At 34.8% G+C, this 21551-nt stretch overlaps 1 protein-coding gene across 2 annotated transcripts in view; it reads right to left on the bottom strand.

Annotated features, from left to right (window-relative positions):
* Positions 1–3800: 3800 nt before the first annotated feature.
* The window catches only part of SCN7A (sodium voltage-gated channel alpha subunit 7), a 92552-nt gene continuing 74801 nt past the window's right edge, over positions 3801–21551 (bottom strand). For both annotated transcript variants that reach the window (XM_033231247.1, XM_033231245.1), the window contains 7 exons: positions 19495–19602; positions 15141–15419; positions 12150–12203; positions 11627–11764; positions 9288–9392; positions 8732–9002; positions 3801–5729 (listed from right to left, as the gene is read on the bottom strand). In XM_033231247.1, coding sequence (XP_033087138.1) covers positions 4669–5729; positions 8732–9002; positions 9288–9392; positions 11627–11764; positions 12150–12203; positions 15141–15419; positions 19495–19602 — 2016 coding nt within the window. In that variant the 3' untranslated portion in view covers positions 3801–4668. The remainder of the gene's footprint in view (positions 5730–8731; positions 9003–9287; positions 9393–11626; positions 11765–12149; positions 12204–15140; positions 15420–19494; positions 19603–21551) is intronic.

The following is a 21551-nucleotide window of genomic DNA, read 5'->3' as shown; positions in this document are numbered from 1 at the left end:
ATGAACACATCCTAGATTCCAACTCTACCATCTCATGCCATTTTTTGAATGCTTTTTGCATTAACATACAAGTAGAGAGACTTGGGGTTTATGGACTCTATTTTTCACACTTCTATATTTGCTGTTACTTCAGCTTAGGATGTCATTCCTCATTTTCATCATCAACTCCAACAAAATCCCATTTACTGGAACACTTAGCTCAAGATCCAGCTTTTCTGCTCAGTTCAGTAAAACTTTCCACTAGCTCTTGGTGAGAACCTCCTTTATTGGAAGGGAGTTAATAAATAGTTCCAACATGGTGTTTTGTCACACTAAGAAATGACTTTTTAAGGATAAGAGGATTCCTATTTATCTCTAAATTGTTGTGCCTAATACCTAGGAGGTGCTCAACAGATTTTTATAAAAGGACAAAATGGAGGGAGAAAATAAGGAAAAAATGGTGATAAAATTGTGTATAAATGTGGACTGCCAACTTATGGATCATTTGAAGGTGCAGACTTTCAAAGAGCCTAGACTAGAATCCAGGAGTATAGGGTTATGCCACCTGGATAGTGAGTAGAACCTGGGGCTGGAGTTGGGATAGAATTCTTTGAGCCAGTGTGTGATTATAAGTAATTGAAGACAAGTTTCTGTACAGATGAGGAGATGATTAAGTGTCTAACCCTGAAAGTTTTAGTTTACCAAACATAAAGATGAAAATTTCCACTTGTGAAGACTCAGTCATTCACTGGAGTTCTTTATTGACCATTATAGCTAAGAATGCAGACCCACAATTTATGGAAAGGAACAGATAACAGAAGAGAAAATTCAAAAACCAAAGAGAAAAATAAAACATGTCTGAGAAGGGATTTGAGGTGTCCAGAGTAATTCTGCTCAGATTTTCTAGCTAACCTCTGCAATAGGGATTTCATCATCTCCTTAGCTCATATCTCTTTATCCTCCAGGATGAAGAACTATAAGCTGGATGCCCAGGACTCATCTCTATGGTGGACTCTTCTCCTTACAAGTGCCTCTGTGTTTAATAAAATCGCTTCTTTAATTGACAAAGTCCTCCTTTTTCTGCAGCGGCCCACTTTACTCACTTCACCTCTGATATCCAACACAGAACCCATTATTCCTGCCCATATGTGTATTACAATGTACAATCATAGTATAAAAATTATCACATATTATAACCAGCTGCATAGTTATGTTTCCCGCCAGTAGTCGGTAAGCTCTTCAGTCTCAGATATATCTTTATCTGAATAGGATCTGAGTTTACCTTTAGTATTCGGCATTCACAAAATGTTGAATTTTTCAACTTCTATGATTTTATCTCTTGTGACTTCCCTTTTTCCAGGGAATGTCTCTACTTTTAAAATTCCCTCCACCAAATGGGAAAAGTGGGACAGAGGGAGAGGGAGAGAGAGAGAGAGAGAGCAAGAGTGAGTGTGAGAGAAAACACACTAGGTTCTGTAACTGGACCTGGTTTAGAGTCCTGGCCTTTTTACTTATAAGGTCTCTGCCAAATAAAAACTTCATCACCTTTCTAAACCTAACTTTTTTCACTCATGAACTAAGAGTGATCACTTCTTCATGCATGATAAATACATAGGATAAGGCTGGGCATAGGACTGTGCTCAATAAATGGTAGCTATTACCATTATCTTTAAAACAATTTCAAGTGTATTATATTTATTAATGAAGCACAATAAAATTTTTGAAGATGCAGAAATTGATAAATAGTAGTGTATCAATAAATTTAATTTCAGTATTTTCTTCCAGAAAGCAAATTCTAATAATACGAAAATATATCTAGTAAAATTATCATTATAATTTTGATGAGAAGAGTGATCTTTTTACATCTTGTTAATGTGTAGGGGCCTCTGGTAAGCTTACTAAAATTTGTTTTACAAAATTATGTGATCTAAAGAGAGCACAACTGTTTCCAGTTTTAAGCCTGAATTAACAAACTTCAATGTAAAGCTTATTTTTAAAAAGTAAATTACACAAAGTTGCCAACATGATTTATCAAATTAAAAACAAACACAGCTTAATGTGGTTTACAAGTTATATTTATTATTTTCTATAGTATCTAAAAAGTAACATATTGTTAAGACTTTGTTAAAAATAACTCTTTACACAGCTTTTGGAAGCTAACTGGCAAACAAGGTTTACAAGTAAAAGACATACTTTTCAAACTAAAATCAGTTTGTTGTCTTTATGCAATCTACAGAAGCAAGTTATGATTCAGTTCAAGTATCTGAAGCAGTTTCTACAGTAAAGGATTCCCAAGAAATAGAAAACAGAGAAGCTTAAAGCACCAGCTGTCACACTTTCACCAAGTCAACACTGGTTCCTCACTGGTCCCCATAACATAACGGAGAGCAGGGGGAGAAAGGGAAGCAACACTTAGAGAGGAAAAAAACATCCTGAAATTACATTCATTTAGGGCATCCCCTAAAGGCATCTTGGTTAGGTTATTCAATTTCTGACGGGCAAAAAAAGATTACAATAGTTAAGGCTTGAGATCATGCATTCAGAATAAAATACAATTACTGATACATAAATTATATTGAATGTCACACAACATATTTAAAGGATGACATTTAAATCAATAATATATAAATTTTCTTTCTGAATCTTTTAGGACTTAGTAGCCTCATTGAAATCAGTCTTCATACAGTCGGAATAACTTGCAGAATCTCAAACTACATGTAAGTAAACGACTATATTTATATGAATAAGTCAAAGGACAACTACTTATGTCTATATTTAAAAAATAATTTCAGGCCGGGCGTGGTGGCTCACGCGTGTAATTCCAGCACTTTGGGAGGCCGAGGCGGGTGGATCACAAGGTCAGGAGATCGAGACCATCCTGGCTAACACGGTGAAACCTCGTCTCTACTAAAAATACAAAAAATTAGCTGGGCGTGGTGGCAGGCGCCTGTAGTCCCAGCTACTCGGGAGGCTGAGGCAGGAGAATGGCGTGAACCTGGGAGCTGGAACTTGCAGTGAGTCGAGATCGCGCTACTGCACTCCAGTCTGGGAGACACAGTGAGACTCTGTCTCAAAAAAAAAAAAATAATAATAATAATAATAATGATTTCAATAGTGAAAACTAATGTTTAGGATTTTACAGTTCTTTGAACATAAAACATTTTATAGAGTATTGATGTATATAAGATTAAAAACCTTGAAAATGTAAATATATAAGGGAAAATTCACTTGTACATACTAATGTTATAAAACAACAACAAATTTAAACTTTTATCTCCTAATTCATAGTTCTCATAGTTTGACCATTATCTTTCTCTAAGTTATAAAGAATTATAACGTACAGTAAAAAGTACCTTAAAGTTGCCACAACTTCCCAGTTAAGGGTCAAGACATTCTGAGAATCCCTGTACATAATGGTAGCTCTCAACTCTTCTAATTCATATTTAAACATACATTTGTCAGATCTTATATATTCAATGTTACATTAGAAATAACTGGTAAAAATACATCAATTTCATAATAAGGTAAAACTTGAGTCTATTAACATATTATCTATTACATCATTTTAGTAAATGTATGCTTTTTTAAAAAATAAGTGTAAATGAGAAGAAAATGCAAAAAAAATGTAGGCCATTGCAGGGGCCATTGAAAACGATATGCTAAGAATAGATAGAGCTCAAGGACAGGATCTCCAGTTGAACTTTTAATGAACTCCAGTAGGCGCCAAGAAGGCAGACAAATAAGGAAGAGCCTAGAGACAAGGAACTAAGCAGAAGGTTACATCTGGGTAGAGAAAGTTTGTTTTGCATTGTGTTATTTCCGCTGACGTGAGGTTTATGTGAGGCGGAGGCTCTGTGCGCGGCCGCCATGTTCTCTGTTTGTCTTTGTCTCTTGTGTCTGTTCATTCTTCACCACCCGCAGCGCGGTCCTCAATAGGCCATAACTCTCCTTTATGCTTCTTGTTTTATGAATCTGTCCTGTTCGAGAGCCAGAGCTTAGGTGGAACTAGCCAGAGATGAGAAACCAGGAGCTCGAGCACAGTGAAATCCTATTCATTCCCAGTTCCATAATGAAAAGGAAACAAGAATATACAAAAATAAACATAGAGCTTCAACCAATCTTTTTCAAATGCAACTTTAATCAGCCCAAGAATCTCTGAGGCTGATCTCAAAGGCACTTTCTAAAAACTGCTCTCTCCTTTCTTCCAATTGGCATTTGTCTAGGCAAGTTTATGATTTAATAGCCAGTAGCATTTCACCATCCCACATCAGGAAAGTATTTGCTTACTTGTAAGTCTTAATAGTGGTGACTTGAAGCCCATTAAATTATACATAAAATATAAAAGAAAGCCCCTGCTGCTGCTGCTGATCTCTATCGCCACTTCCCTTCATTCCCTAGAAGGCACACATCATATAAGCCATATAGAGAAAACAAACATGAGATTGTCAAATGGCCACTTTAACCCACTTTAAACTCACTGCAGCAATATTAAGGGTTCTCTGGATTTGTTAGATATAATGCTAAAAAGTGAATTGGCATGAAGTCTTGTGAATATAAGCTTAATTACCATGGGTTGTAAAGAATTGATTCTTATCTCTACTTTTTCTGATCTTTTATTCCTGGCTTAGGCTTTCAACATTTTTCAGATATGTGAAGAAATATGCAAAGAGGTGGTAAGTGGGATTAGATCTAGCTTTGAATAGGTGACTTTTCCTTAGCTTTGTCAAAATAGGCACCTTCTTTAGTAGCGTGAACATCTCTGTCATCATCTATCATATGAATGTGTGATGTATTTTTGTCATTTCGCCTCAAGCGGTAATTTTTATAAGCACGTTGAATGATGGTTGCTGAAACTGCCTCTTGTTTTCGTTTCAAAGTAGTCGTAATTGGCTCACATGTGATCTTAAAAGGGTTGGCTAACAAAAACCCTGATTCTATTTCTGAAAGAAGTTTCTCCATCCTCACATCTTGACCCATAACTCTCTTTGTAAAAGCAAGTAGGATATCGAGGCAATGAATTCTATCCCCAACAGCCATGGGGAGGTCCAAAACAATGAGCTGGCCCTTGTTTGGTTTTGCCATGAAAAGAGGAGGATCAAGAGCAGCTGCAAAATCTGAAAGCTTGGTAGAGTCTATGTACTGGGTCCTATCAGGATCAAACCTTTTCCATACCTGAAAGAATTTCCTAAAATCATCTTCACTCAAGGTCTTGTTTTTCTTCTTAGAAGCAATATTTAAAAACTCCATGACAACAACAATATACATATTTACAATGATCAGCCATGATATGAGGATATAACTGACAAAATAAAAAATCCCAACAGAGGGGTTCCCACAATCTCCTCTGACTTGAGTCCCAGGGTTAATTTTATCAGGATCACAGTCAGACCATTTACTGCTGAAAATTGCATCAAGCATCCCATCCCAACCAGCAAATATTGCAACTTGAAAAAGGCAGAGCATACTGCTGCCAAAGGTTTCAAAATTAGACACATCATTAATTCCAGCTTCTTTTTTAACATAGGCAAAATTGTACATTCCAAATATGGCATAGATGAACATGACCAGGAAGATGAGAAGAATGATGTTCAATAATGCTGGGAGGGACAACATCAAAGGAAGCATCAGATTATGAAACACCTTTGGTCCTTTTCCAAGACGCAGCATGTGAATGATCCGTGAGAGAAGTATCAGTTGCACAAATGAAGGAGACACAAGGTAGGATCCTACTGTCATAGGCAGACATAGTCCTGGGGGTGGGAAAAGATAAAGCAGGCTATACAATTATTCAAACACAATTGTATTTTGAGGACTATAAATTATTTTACACTTAATCGCTTTTCCCTATATTTTATTAATCCTTTATTGATCCCTTCTATTTTACTAATCATTCTCATTTAACAGTTAGTATGTTGAAAGTTTGGGTCAGCCAAACACCAACTGTATCAATGCTTAGGGTATCTAGCTAAATTTGGAAGATTATTTTTCTGTAACATAATCTAAGAGTAGTATAGATCAAGTAGTTGTGGAATTACAGATTACCTGATTCTGTAATGTAGGACAATAGTCATAATTTTTTATTGCTATTGGATCAAGAAATTTAGTTCTATGTAACCTTTATTGAATGCCCAATAAATATATCACATCAATATGCAAAGATGAATGACATGATTTCTGTCTTCGGGATCCTTATAATTTAGAAACTAGTGATAGACATTTAAAATAATTATAAAACAGAAAGACCTAACTGGTAAATACAATTACAGAAATGTCTGGCATTCCATGATTCATAGATTGTAATTTAATTTCTTTATTTCATAAATAGTACTGGGGCTCCAGGAACTTTAAATATGAGTTGAATAAATAAGTCTTTTTTTTTTTAGAACTTTTTTGTAGCTGTGGTAGTTAGATGAGGGGAGTATGGCAGTGATTAACATAAGAACTATCAAACAAGTTAAAATTATAATTACATTAAAGACATGTTCTCTGGAAGTATTAGAGAGAATGTTGTTTATTTCGAGTTGAGAAGGTAGTGGAAGGAAGAATCCCAAGAGACTTCTAAATGATATGGTAGGTTTGTTGAATCTGGAGGAATCACGTCTCACATTTCTGTTAAACTTGGTCTCTGCCTAAGATAACATTTCTCGCTGATGTTCTATCCTATCAATACCCTATCTCTATATTGCTTTAGTGAATCTTCTACTCTGACCCAAATTCTCATTTCCCTTCAACCTTCCAAATTCTTTCATTATGATGGAAGTATCACTAAATTGCGAATAAATTCCTCTGCATTCTCATCACTAATTTTTTAACCCAATCTCTTTTTTTGGGGGCGGGGAAGGTTCTTTTTTTAATTTTTGTTTTTCTTTATTTCTTCTAAAAAGAAACACCAGGATACATGTGCAGAACATGTAGGTTTGTTACATAGGGATACATGTGCCATGGTGGTTTGCTGCCCCTATGGACCAGTCCTCTAAGTTCCTTCCCTTCACGCCCCACCCTCCAACAGGCCCTGGTGTGTGTTGTTCCCCTCAGTGTCCATGTGTTCTCATTGTTCAACTCCCACTTATAAGTAAGAATATGTAGTGTTTGGATTTCTGTTCCTGTTTTAGTTTACAGAGGATGATGGCTAAATCTGGCTCTATCTTGAAGCCTCTATTTCCCTTGCAACCCTCTCAAATACAGGGAGCTCATTCTTCCCCACTCCACTTTCCTCAGATTAGAAAGAAAAAATATGTATCTTTCTTTCTTTTCAATGTGATTTCTGGTCACTTTTCCTTCCTATTATCTTTATAAAGAAAGAGATTTTTGACACTGTGGATCATGCCTTTCAGCTATATCATTTCCTACCATTCCTTGGCTCTATAGTCTACTCATTCTTCATTCATATTCATTGAATACTTCAATAATTGACTCAATCTCTCTCATTTCACCTTAGCATCTACCATCAACAGTCCATTTAAAAGCTACTTTCTGTCTTTGGTCTTCTCAAGTTATTATATTCTTCTCCATCATTTTACAAATCCACATTTATAATCACATTCTGGACCCAGGATACCTTGCCTTCTGAAACTTCAAATTCAAACTGCTTTCTCTCTGACTGCAATTGCTTTTCCTTCCAGTTCTCTGATGAAGTCCCCTTCAGTCTTACAGGACTCTAATTCCATCCTTCCTCAGCCTTCTTCCTATCAGCTCCCTCTTGTCTTTATGTACTTTTCTATCAGTTTTTCTGATAGTTTCTTCTTTTCTGAAACTTACGGTTTTTTTCAGTAGTTAGGTGCATTGTTTCCACTATCAACTGAATGAGTGAATATTTGGAAGCACATCTGAGCAAACAGTTTATCTACATTTTCTACTACTCAATACATAGAATAGTGCTTGATGCAGTAAACTTAAATATTGTTCCTACTCTCATGGAACTTACATCATAATATGTGTGTTATGGGGAAGCAGACAAACATCTCTCTGCCCGAAACTCTTTGACACTAAATTCTTTGCTTGGCTATCTCATTATCTGAAAAGTCTCTAATTAGATTTCACGTCTTCCATAAAGTTTTCTCTGACCTCTACTCACTGATTAGGTGACCTCCTTCTGCTATGCTGCTGCAGCACCCTGTGCCTTCCCTACCATAACCTTAATAGCACATATTAAAATGTACTGTTTAATTATCTATATCCTTTAATAGACTGTAAGCTATGTGTACACAGAAATTACACCTATCTTATTTACTACTGAATTTTTTGTATATAATACAGCTTTTATTCACAAAGAGAATTATCAAGTATCTTTATTAAATAAGAGACAGATCTCCAAAGTAAGAGAAAACAAGCAACAAATTTATTAAAGCCTGAAACTCTAGTATTGTATAAGTTATAAATAGTTTTAGAGATTAGAGGGAAGGAAATAATAACAGACTTGAAAGGTTACATCATTCTAAGGCATAAAGATCTTTCAAGTGTCATCTAGAAAATTAATGTATATTACAGAATGAAGGGGTGACTAAACATTCACCTGGTGGCTTGTGATGCAAAGTCTATGTTATTAGTCCAAGAAATATTTTTGAACATCTTATCTCTATCAGGCATGGGTGGTACATGTATGAATACAAATGTGAAGCATTCCTGTTGAAAATAAAAAAAGATCCCTATCTGTTTCGCTTATTAGGAGACTATATTTCATGAGATATTTAGTGTAAGAGCTTGCTTGAATTAATATTATTATGAATAAAAATTTGACAAAAGAAAATCTCACCTGTGATGGAGAAAATAACCACCATAAAATCAAAAATATTCCACACAATGGTGAAATAAAAACAACGGAGAGCGATGAGCTTCAGTATACATTCCATAGTATACAGCATAACAAAAATTGAGTTAATCCAGTAGAGAGCAATGTACATTTCTAGACTCTGATCTTCAGTGTCTATCATCATGGCTATTGCTTGGAAACATATAAGAACCATAACAATGACATTAAAAACTTGGCTTGTTACCAAGTCAAAAATGAATCCTTGGAGTTTGTTCTGTAGGTAAAAAAACAGGTGTAATAGTCCCATTAATAGGATACATATACATATATATGATGTTTATACTCTACAACTTTCTTCCCAAAATAAATGAGAGTGTGAATCCAAATTTTTGCCAAACTATAACATATAGTAAAAACAAACAAACAAACAAACAAAATGACCATGAAAAGCTTTGCTAAGGGACACAACAATTTTGTCAAAAGCATTTGTTAAGGCTTTTAAAATAATATATAAAAAACACCTCCATTGAAGTTTCAAAAAATCTAGACATTTTCTTACTCGTGGGCGAGGTACTGGTCTTTGAGAGTCCTCATACATTAACTGCTTCAGCCTGCGGTACTGTTTTCTCTGTTTAACCGTGATAAAGATATTTGAGCCTCCCAGGTAAAGAAAGGAAAGAAAAATATATTAAAATCACACTTAATCCAAATTTTTCCTTATATTAGTATGTATTTTAAAGACTTGGCAATTATTGATTTACTCTTCTAAAAAAAGGCTTAACTGCAGTGAATGAAATCATGTTTGAACATGTCTGACTTTCTGCCCAAAAATCCATAAAAAGCACATACAGAATTCATGCCGATAGTGACAGAAATTCAGTAATCTCTAAGTGCACTCTGTTAGGGAAGCGTCAACTCTATTTTCACATAGCGTTGTAGAAGAGGGCAAAGGAGAAACAGCAGGGGATATCTGGAAATATTTACTAAGAAAGGTTGAGTTCAACAGCTAAAGGAAAAGTTGATTTGTATCTTTTAATAAGCAGAAATAAACAGAAATGATCATATGTGATCATTTTTATATGACTGTATATTGCTTTATTTTCAAATACTATCAGAAGATTTTTTTTACTATTATTCCAAAAGTACCTTGTGCTTGCTTCTTCATAGCACGTTTGAGGACTTATTAATTTTTGTGTTTATAGTGCTAATTTCAGTATCTTATGTAATATATGTGAAGTGAATAATGTCATGTAGGAATTAGAAATTGTCACTGCTCTAAATCAGGACCTGCTCGATTAAATTGATGGCAAACTCCAATTGGAAGCCTAGAAGCAAATCTTAGTATGTTATCCTACAGGGTTGATATTCGTAGAAAGCTGAAGCATCCAATCAAAATCACATTTGATCACTCAGCTGTCTACTCCTATTTCATTGGTGGAGACTCAAGAGTGATATACAGTAGTCCCCCCTTATCTGAAGTCTCACTTTCCACAGCGTCAGTTAGCCATGGTCAACCACAGTTGGAAATTATTGCTTGAAAAATCCTAAAAATAAATAGTTAATACATTTTAAATTTCATGTGGGTCTGAGTTGTGTGATGAAATCTTGTGCCATCCTGCTCTGTGGAAATTGGAATGTGAATCATCCCTTTGTCCAGCATATCCACTCAGTCTTTGCCACCCACACATTAGTCACTTTGCAGCTATCTCTGTTATCGCAGCGATTATGTTCAAATAATCCTTATTTTAATTAATAATAACCCCCAAAATGGAAGAGAAGTGATGCTGGCATTCGAATATGCCAAAAGGAAGCTGCAAAGTGCTTCCTTTAAGAGAAAAGGTGAAAGTGCTTGACTTAAGGAAAGAAAAAAATATATATATATATATGCTGAGGCTGCCAAATCTATGGTATGAATGAATCTTCTGTCCATGAAATTGTGAAGAATGAAAAATAAATGTATGCTTGATTTGCTGTTATACTTCAAATTGCAAATGGCCACAGTGCATGATAAGCCTTAGTCATGGAAAAGCCATCTTAACGTGGACAGAAACATGTTTTGATTTACAGCAATCAGGTTAGGTACTACCCTGCAGTTTCAGACATCCACTGGAGGTCTTGGAATAAAGTCCCCTTGGATAAGGAGGGTCTACTGTATCAGATTTTACACATGGCTAAAGTTTGATTACATGGCTGAAGATAAAATTTCAAAATTAAACTGTTCTTTCCTGTGACTTTTTTGGAAGGCTTCCCAAAAGAGATTAGGTGCCTGTGTAAAACAACTCGACTTACATGTCTTTTTAGTCGTTTGCATTTGTGGAGGCCCTGAAGGAAGTCGCTTTTTAGAAATGGCATGAAACAGTAGTTACTCAATTCCATCTCTGAACTCTGTCTTTTCGGGTTCAAGCACTCCTACTTAGGCCACCCAATTAGGATTTATGACTCTCTCTACTTCTAGCAGAAAGAACTACTCTAACTTAGAAAGATGTCCATGCTGGCTGACTGTGAAGGCTTTAAATATAACAGTGGGTAAAAGAGTGCTTTTTTTCTGGAACTCTTCACATATTTGTTAAGATAGAAAATTTTACTTACAGTATTTATTTTTCAGTACATCATTATTTTCAAAACACTTGTAATTTTTGCACAGACACTTATACTTTTTAACTTTCAAACTTGACCGTGTAGTACATATTTTGGATTTAAAAGTCAATGTAAAGATGAACATTTTGGCAATGTTCATCAAAGTGCAGGAACATTAATCATGATTTTTTAAGATGCATGTCAAATAAAAATGACATTAAGCTGAATGCAAAGCCAATTATTTGAAGCAGGGCATTTATATATTTATGCATATGCCTGATTTCCTCAGACATTGGATAAACAAATAATATTTATACTTATCTTTATTTTATGCTTGTTGAAATTATCAATAATAACACTAATCAGCATACTCAGAGGGAGAAATACTCCAAATATAATAAAGTTGATAAAGTAACAATACATGTAGATGTTGACTTCAAAATGAGGCTGTATATTTACCTAGAAGTTTAAAATAAGCAAATTATTGATACCGGCTTTTTAAAACAAGTTTTATAAAACAATTTATGACAAGAAAACCCAACAATGCTACCTAAGAAACTGTTTTCTTTTTGCTCTTTGGCAAAAGGATATCATTGCTTTGTATGAATGTTAAAGTTCATTTCATTCATTTAACCATTGTTGCAAAAATCTGGTAACCTTTCAAATGAGCCTATGGGACCTCAATCATTGTATATAATAACTCTGGAAGAATTTCACTGCCAATGAAATATCCAATCTGAAAAGCGTTTAATTTCTATTCATTATTACTGGTGTCCTGTGCTCAAATTGCAAAAATGACTTTGCTTGTATCCTAACAATGACTTTAAAATGATATTATACTTACAGCAACAGAATCAATTGCTGAATTCATAATAGTGATCCATCCATTAAATGTTGCCTGTAAAAATGACATGCATTTAAAATTTATGCTTCCTGGCAAATAAAAAGTAAAATCTCAATCTGTTATTAGTGCACTGAAACATTTGACATAGGTTTGCCACACTTCCATATACTGTGTAATTGGGATTCTCAACATTTTCATTATTATATTGTCTGTTAACAACTATTTCAAGTACTTAGTTTATTTGTAGTTAGTAACAAAATATTTTAAGATAGTATGACTAGAAAAAGATAAATAGGGAAACAAATATATAAATGGTAAATAAATACATGCGGCCATGTGTCATGGTGGCTTGTAGCTGCTATACATTTTCTTTTCTGTGAGAGACATAAGAGGAATTGTTCAACTCTTCACATCTGCTAGATACTGAGTCACTGAGTAGCAGTTCCTCAAAATGCTAAAGAGATAAAAAGTAGCGACTTGGATTGGACCAAATAATTATTACCTGTGATGGTTAATACTGACTGTCAACATGATTGGATTGAAGGATACAAAGTAGTGATCCTGGGCATGTCTGTGAGGGTGTTGCCAAAGGAGATTAACATTTGAGTCAGTGGGCTGGGGAAGGCAGACCCACCCTTAATCTAGTGGACACAATCTAATCAGCTGCCAGCAAATATAAAGCAGGCAGGAAAATGTGAAAAGACGAGACTGGCCTAGACTCCCAGCCTATATTTTTCTCCCACGCTGGATGCTTCCTGCCCTCAAACATTGGACTCCAAATTCTTCAGTTTTGAGACTCGGACTGGCTCTCCTTGCTTCTCAAGCTTGCAAACAGCCTATTGTGGGACCCTGTGATCACTGATCATGTAAGTTAATACTTAATAAACTCCCCTTTATATATATATGTGTGTGTGTATATATATTCACTATATATCCTATATATACATATATATTATATATGTGTGTGTATATATATTCACATATATATCCTATATATACATGTATATTATATATATATATATATATGAAGGAAGTGGAGAAGCAAGTAAATTTAACAGAGGAAATACAGATACTGGCCCAAACTATTTTTACCACCACTGATCGAGTTATGGGGTAATGTATTAGTCAGGGTTCCCTAGAGGGACAGAACTAATGGGATATATATATATATATATATATATATTCATACACACACAAAATATATATAGAATATATATTATTATATGGGATAATATATAATATATAATGGGATAAATAACATATGGGATATATAATATATATTATATAGGATAATATATAATAGGATATGTATTATATATATATAATAAGATATATATATCCTATTAGTTCTGTCCCTCTAGGGAAACCCTGACTAATACATTACCCTATAACCTGATCAGTGGTGGTAAAAATAGTGTGGGCCAGTATCTGTATTTCCTCTGTTAAATTTACTTGCATCTCCACTTCCTTCATCCAATGGGGCAGGGACAGTATTTAACTTTTGTCTCTTTTTTTTTTTTTTGAGAGAGTGTCTTACTTTGTCACCAGATTGGAGTTCAGTGGCATGATCTCGGCTCACTGCAACCTCCACCTGCCAGGTTCAAGCGATTCTCCTGCCTCAGCCTCCCAAGTAGCTGGGACCACAGGCGTGCACAACCACACCCAGCTAATTTTTGTATTTTTAGCAGAGATGGGGTTTCACCATGTTGGCTAGGATGGTCTTGATCTCTTGACCTCATGATCTGCCCACCTCGGCCTCCCAAAGTGCTGGGATTACAGGCATGAGCCACCGCGTCTGGCCTGTCTCTTTAAATTAGCCTAGTGTTGTATGTTGCAGGAAGTCAGGGACCTCGAATGTAGGGACCGGCTGGAGTCATGGTAGAGGAACATAAATTGTGAAGATTTCGTTTTAATATGGACATTTATCAGTTCCCAAATTAATACTTTTATAATTTCTTACACCTGTCTTACTTTAATCTCTTAATCCTGTTATCTTCATAAACTGAGGATGTACATCTCACTGGTACCTCAGGACCACTGTGATAATTGTGTTAACTGTACAAACTGATTGTAAAACATATGTGTTTGAACAATATGAAATCAGTGCACCTTGAAAAAGAACAGAATAACAGCAAGTTTTAGGGAACAAGGGAAGACAACCATAAGGTCTCACTGCCTGCTGGGTTGGGCAAAAAGGAGCCATATTTTTCTTCTTGCAGACAGTCTATAAACGGATGTGTAAGTAGGGAAGATACACTAAATTCTTTTCCTAGTAAGGAATATTGATATTAATACTCTGGGAAAGGAATTCATTCCTGCGGGGAGGTCTATAAACAGCCACTCTGGGAATGTCTGTCCTATGCAGTTGAGATAAGGACTGAGATAAGCCCTGGTCTCCTGCAGTACCCTCAGGCTTACTAGGATTGGGAAACTCCATCCTGGTAAATTTTTGGTCAGACAGATTCTCTGCTCTTGAACTCTGTTTTCTGTTAAGATGTTTATCAAGACAATATGTGCATCGCTGAACATATAGACCCTCATCAGGAGTTCTGATTTTGTCCTTGTCCTGTTGCCTCAGAAGCATGTGATCTTTGTTCCGCTTTTTGCCCCTTGAAGCATGTGACCTACTCCCTGTTTGTACACCCCCTCCCCTTTTGAAATCCTTAATAAAAACATGCTGGTTTTAAGGCTCAGGTGGGCACCATGGTCCTACCAATATGTGATGTCACTCCCGGTGGCCCAGCTGTAAAATTCCTCTCTTTGTACTCTTTTTCTTTATTTCTCAGCCAGCTGACATGGAAAATAGAAGGAACCTACATTGAAATACTGGGGGCGGGTTCCCCTGATAGTTGTATGTCCCATTACATTTATCTACTAATCGCTAAAATATTTTATAACCAAATGTATTAATCACCCATATTTTGCCCTTTGCATTCAACCTACAATATGGATGATATATAATTAATAAGAAAAAGTCAAAAGTGTACTTACTACTTGAAGCAGAGAAAGGAAACCATTTCCAACATTATCAAAGTTCATTTTTGCATTTTCCCATGGCATGGATTCATTAAACAGAAGGCTTTCACACTGACTCTTATTCATGACTTCAGATGAAGGAAACCTTTCTCCACTTGTTGGGTCAATGCATTCATAGAATCTGCCAGCAAATAAGTCTACTCCCATGATACTAAAAATCAGCCAGATCATCAGGCAGACAAGAAACACATTCAAAGTAGGTAAGGTTGTTTTGATCAAAGCTCTCACAACCACCTGGCATATATAAAGAATGTAAACTTTAGATAGGAAATCTGAAACTGTTTTAGTTTTTGATCAGTTTGAAAAATACTAATTGATATAATTACATATTTTTTAAAAACCTTAAAAGGCTGTATCTAAAGATTTAACAGCCCACTTACTGGTACTGGAATAACCTAAATAGCAATTCAATTTTTATTTAGAAAATACAATCAAATCGGGCCAGGCATGGTGGCTCATGCCTGTAATCCCAGCATTTTGAGAGGCCGAAGCGGGTGGATCACCAGGTCAGGAGATCGAGACCATCCTGGCTAACATGGTGAAACCCCTTCTCTACTTAAAATACAAAAAATTAGCCGGGCGTGGTGGTGGGTGTCTATAGTCCCAGTTACTTGGAAGGCTGAGGCAGGAGAATCTCTTGAACCCAGGAGGCGGAGCTTGCAGTGAGCAGCGATAGCACCACTGAACTCCAGCCTGGGCGACAGAGCCAGACTCCATCCAAAAAAAAAAAAGAAAATACATTCAAATCTAGATATTCTTAAAATGTTTGTACTAAAAAATCATTAAATGACAATAGAGCTGATTAGTACAAATACTAGTAAAAATAATTATTTTGCTGACTCAATGTGTGTGTGTGTGTGTGTGTGTGTATATATGCTTATTGATTTCCCGTATTGTGCCAGAAATGATCATTCAAGATAATTGAACCCATGTGTATGTATGAGGTTATCTTAAAATATATATATTATATATTTTAAGTGAAATAGAGTATGTGAAAGAGTAGTCAGAGGAATCAGAAGACCAATAGATTGTACTGTCAATGAAGCCATGGGAAGATATTGCTTCAGGAAACTAAATGGGTTGCTGTACTTCACAAAGATTCAATCATCACTGAACCATTTGGTGTCACTGGGGAATCACTCCAGAGTAGGAAGCCTGGGAGATGAATCCACCACCTAAACTTGAACACCAGTAATAATCTATAATCACTGTCATTATTTCCTCAACTGACCTCACTCTTTAAAATTCAAATCAGAATTGTATTCTTATTACTCCACTGAAGCTGCTAAGGCAAATGCAAATCAGTTGCTATATCTAATATAATAATATGTTTTACTATTTCCACTACTTATTTTTCTCTTAGCTTCTTTTTGTTTGTGTGTGTGTGTGTGTGTGTGTGTGTGTGTTTGTTTGTTTGTTTTTAGTAGAGATAGGGTTTCACCATGTTGGTCAGGCTGGTCTTGAACTCCTGACCTCAGGTGATCCACCCACCTTGGCCTCCCAAAGTGATGGGATTACAGGCGTGAACCACTGTGCCCGGCCTCTCTTTATTTTATACTTTTGCTTTCCCTTTCCTGACCTTCTTTCACTTTCTTCCCGAGGCACCATTGATTCGTTTTCTGCCATTCTAACCTTTCCTTCCTTCAGTCATTACTAGATACTAATCCTTTTGCCTGCATATTCTTGCTGATATTCCATAGTTGTCCGTCTTTGAATTAATATTTTGGCTTTTAACTATGATTTCAGTAACACTTTTATTTCTAAAACTAGATCTTTTGTTAATACTTTTAAATATTTTGAAAGGTCCATTAATGGTTCTGCTAAAGAAAAATGCTATGTCTTTTAGAAAATCCACATATAGCGAATAAAAAGAGTGGATATAGTTGATACATATATTTGAAAAGTAGATAGCACCTAAGATCTTAAACTTATTAAATACATAAATCATTAATTTTATAAGCATGTGGCTTCCTAATATACTCTACGATATATCTTCAGCGATAATTTACAGAACTTCCAGAGGTTGAGATGAGGCTTCAGGTCTGAACCCGACTTTGCTCTAAGCCTGGCTACTGTTTTCCTGACCTTGAATTGTCCACAGCCATTGTCTCATTGCCATTCTAATGAATGTACAGCATTAAATAGTACAGGGCCTAATTTCTGAAAGAGTCAGTTTCCCTGGCAAATCTCTTCCTGCTTTTCTCTAAATTGGGGCAGACAACTTGCTGATTGTGTTACTTTTTTTCCTCCCTATATGTCTAAACTTATTAGGAAAAAGAACTGGTATTATCTCATTTTTCGAAAATAAAAAAGAGTTTATTTTAGTTACATACTTACTTAGGGGTGTGTGTGTGTGTGTGTGTGTGTGTGTGTGTGTGTATTTTGAGTAAATAGGCCCTCTGTAGTTTACATGTTACAATATTCTATAATGTTTTCCTATCACTGAACAGTATTTATACTGGAAAGGTGGCTGTCTTTTTTTTTTTTTTTTTCTGAGATAGTCTCTGTCACTCAGTCTGGAGTGCAGTGGAGCAATGTCAGCTCACTGCAGCCTTGACCTCCCAGGCTCAGGTGATCCTCTCACTTCATCTCACCTCAGCATCTCAAGTAGCTGGGACTACAGGTGCACACACCACACCTGGCTATTTTGTATTTTTTGTAGAGACAGGGTCTCACTGTGTTACCCGGGCTCGTCTCAAATTCCTGAGCTCAAGCGATCTGTTCGTCTTGGTCTCCCAAACTGCTAGGATTACAGGTGTAAGCCACCGTGCCCAGGCTGTTTTGTCATTTTAACTTCAATCTTATCGAACCATTCAACCACCTTATTTTCAGCTTATTTTCCACCTTATTTTGGTTTAAAAGCACTGGGGAATATCACCACCTTGTGGATCTTCATGATATGGTTAATGAAGTCTGTTTCTTAAGATATTATATGTTACAATTACTATTTTAGATTTTTTGTTTCTGAGGTGTATAATTGGGATTTTGTTCACATTTGGAATTTTTATGTATTTACCACATAATCAAAATATTAATTTCACAACACAAATAAATCAAATGTATTTAACAAACAGATCAGGCCTAAGCACTATTATTATGAGTCAACGACACATTTGTATGAATTACAAGAATATTATCATGAATCATGGACTAAGTATATATATACAAATATAATTAATGTACTTAAGTACTTTATACAATCATATAAAAGTGAAATTATTAAAATTTCTGAAATTATTTTTTAAATAAAATACATATTTTTAATTACTTATATTTCTGTTTGTATGTATAATAATCACTCAAATTTTGAGAGAAAAATAAACATTCACTTTTTACCAAGTGGAAAGAGTTTAAGTGTTATGGTTTCTTAATCAATAACAGTTTAAATGTAATATATAATGTATAAACTACAGAGATAAAGGTTAAACGTTAATAATTTTCTCACTAGGTTCTACCATAGCAATGAATATGTGATATGAGGTAGTAAAGAGGCAGACTGGTATAAAAAAATCTATGTAAATAAAAATGCAAACACACATAAATGTATTATAAAATAAAATAAAAGGTACATTTCAATGTGTTCTGTCATTTCTGTATACAATGGGTCACTGTGTAGCTACATACTTATACTACTTGTGGTGGTCAGAGACTCCATTATTTTTCTATTAAGTCCAGCATTATGCGATTTCCATTTCAGGTACAAAAGACTGAACACTGGCCATTTTATAATATTCAATCTATTTTCTTTACATTGTTCAGACACTGGCCATTTTATAATATTCAATCTATTTTCTTTACATTGTTCAGAAGAGGTTTTAACATGTGAGTGATGAAGACAGGACATCGCTTGTGATTGTGACATTAAAAAAATTAAATTTATCTTAAAATTCAAACTTTTCTTTCATTCAGTGAGTAACCACTTAGGGTATACAATGTTTGTATAATGTTAAAGTTTGTTAACTAATCCAAGTTCCATTTTCTAACAATTGTATTTTTAAAATGGAGACAATTTCATTAATATGCATATGTATATGGGGTAGAAATATACTTTTAAAATTATATTTTCTCTCTCAAATACTAGTTTCTTTTACTTGTCCGTATTGGTTTTTATACTTTATGAGGAATAAGAACGTAGAATCTTAATAAATGTACCTATTCCTCTCTGTTTCTAAGCAATGAAATGTAAGATTTTTGTTGTATTAATACTGTTAAAGGTACAAATGAGAAGAAAACAAAGCTTCCCAATTTGTGCAAATTTAGTAATTACAAATAAAAATCTGTAGATATAGCTTAGAAACTTATCTCTTACCTTCATTCTTTCAAATTGAGATAGAACTCTGAGGGGCCGAAGGAATTTCATGGAAATAAGTGGTTTTAGTTCTTCCCGAGTTTTGCCTATTAAGCTAAGACAAAACACCTATATATTTTTTTTAAAAAAGTGAATAGGATTCCATATTAATCAATATAACATGTAAAATAAAATAAACTTTTCATTTATTACAACAGATATATACAGCAAAAACTTACCAGTAAATTTGTGAATTATTTTTACATATATTTCAAAATACATTAATAATCACTTACAGAAAGTTATAAGAAAATCATTTAGTGTTAAAATCACTTTAAAAAGATAAAACTACATTATTTTTTGGTAATAAGGAATGTATTTTAGTGAGATAAATAAAAGTTATATATTTTATACTCTATGATCAACGATTTATAGTGACATCTGTTTTTAGTTTGAAATTAGATTAAGAATCAGTTTCATAATTACTTGTAAGACAGTAATCGTATGCAGATATTCATTAAAACAAAATAAGAAATATATTTACAAATGCATTCATATACAAATATGGTTAAGAAAATATACAAGATAGGCTTTCAGAGGATAAGCATCAAAGAAGATACGAATATTGTTAAGTCAAAAGTACACGCATTACAAAAAGTATAATCAGATACAAAGGTAAATTTTAAAAGTAAATATAGTCAAGGTTAATAAATGTTCATAAATACTGACTAAGGTGGTAAAGCTAAGATTAACTTTTATTATATTTTCAGATATTTCTACATTTTCAAGTCAACATTATGAAAATTTTCTTGTTTTTACCCTTTACTAAAGAGACAGCCTTGAAGTAGGCTTTGAACTTTGGGTATTATTTTCATAAGCATGAAGGAATCTGGACACAGAACAATGACTAGGAAACAAGAAGGTGAGTCGCAGGCATAGTATGGTTTGGCTAGAGCAAAAGGCTAATTTGAAAGAGCAAACTTAGGAAAGAGAGGTCAGCTATTTTAAATCATTAATTGTAGGTTGAGGAGCTTCTATCATTATTTATAGAATAGAGAGCCATTCATTCATTCAACAAAAACACGGAGAACCTTCTAATGTGACAGAAATTGTTCTAGGCACAGGACTTAAAGGAGGGAAGAAAACTAAGAAAAAATTGTACCCTAATGCAACTTATATGTTAGTGGGAGAAAACAGACAATAAACAAAATAAATGAACAAATGATACAATATTAATAAGGGGTATGGAGATGAAGGAAGCAGACAAAGAGAAAGGGAGCATTGGAGTGGTTGTAGTTTAAATAGTGTTGTAAGGAAAGACCGTCAAAGGTTTCATTTTGGCTAAGGCATCAATGCCAGCCAAGGTTCCAGTTGGAGGAAAAATAAGTACACAGGCACTAAGAAGAAAATAATCTTGGCATATTTGAAGTGCTCCATGAAAGTTGGTGCTGGTGGATCAGTAAATAGACTTGGACAGGGGAAAGGGAGCATAACAGGGAATATATTTGGATTACACAGATACTTGTAGAGCACTGATTGCAAAGATTGTTGATTTTACCCTGAATGAGATGGGTGTTTATCATAAGGTTTCAAGAGAAGTGACATGAGCTGACTTCCATTTCACAACAGTTACTCTGCTTGCTATGTGGAAAACAGAATGAAGGTGTGCAGGGCAGAAGCAAGGACACCACTTTGGAATCTATTGTAGAGATCTAAGTGAGAAATTTGGGGAGCTTGGATCAGCCCCACACTTGTGAACATCATAAGTAGTCTAATTGTGATATATGATTTAAGAGTTAAGCCAACAAAAGAAAGACTTTAGGGTGCTGATATCATCAAGATATTATGTAACAAACTTACATGGTTAGCAGTAAATTCAAGGTGATTATTATAATAATCCAGGAATAAAGTGCTGAGCTTTTAAAATTTTGGAATGAGAAGAAAATGATAGATGTTAAATATTATAAACTAAGAAAGGTGTCGTATACCAATAATGTAGATGGAGAGGGAAAGGAAAGATATAATAAACTGACAGGAAGTGAAAGAGTAAGACTGAGGAAGAAAAAGTAAATCAAATA

Source organism: Trachypithecus francoisi, unplaced genomic scaffold (genome assembly GCF_009764315.1).
Source record: "Trachypithecus francoisi isolate TF-2019V2 unplaced genomic scaffold, Tfra_2.0 Lachesis_group13, whole genome shotgun sequence".
In the NCBI taxonomy this organism is placed as follows: domain Eukaryota; kingdom Metazoa; phylum Chordata; class Mammalia; order Primates; family Cercopithecidae; genus Trachypithecus; species Trachypithecus francoisi.
Note: the sequence above shows the minus strand (reverse complement) of the source record. Positions and strands in the feature narration are given on the sequence as shown.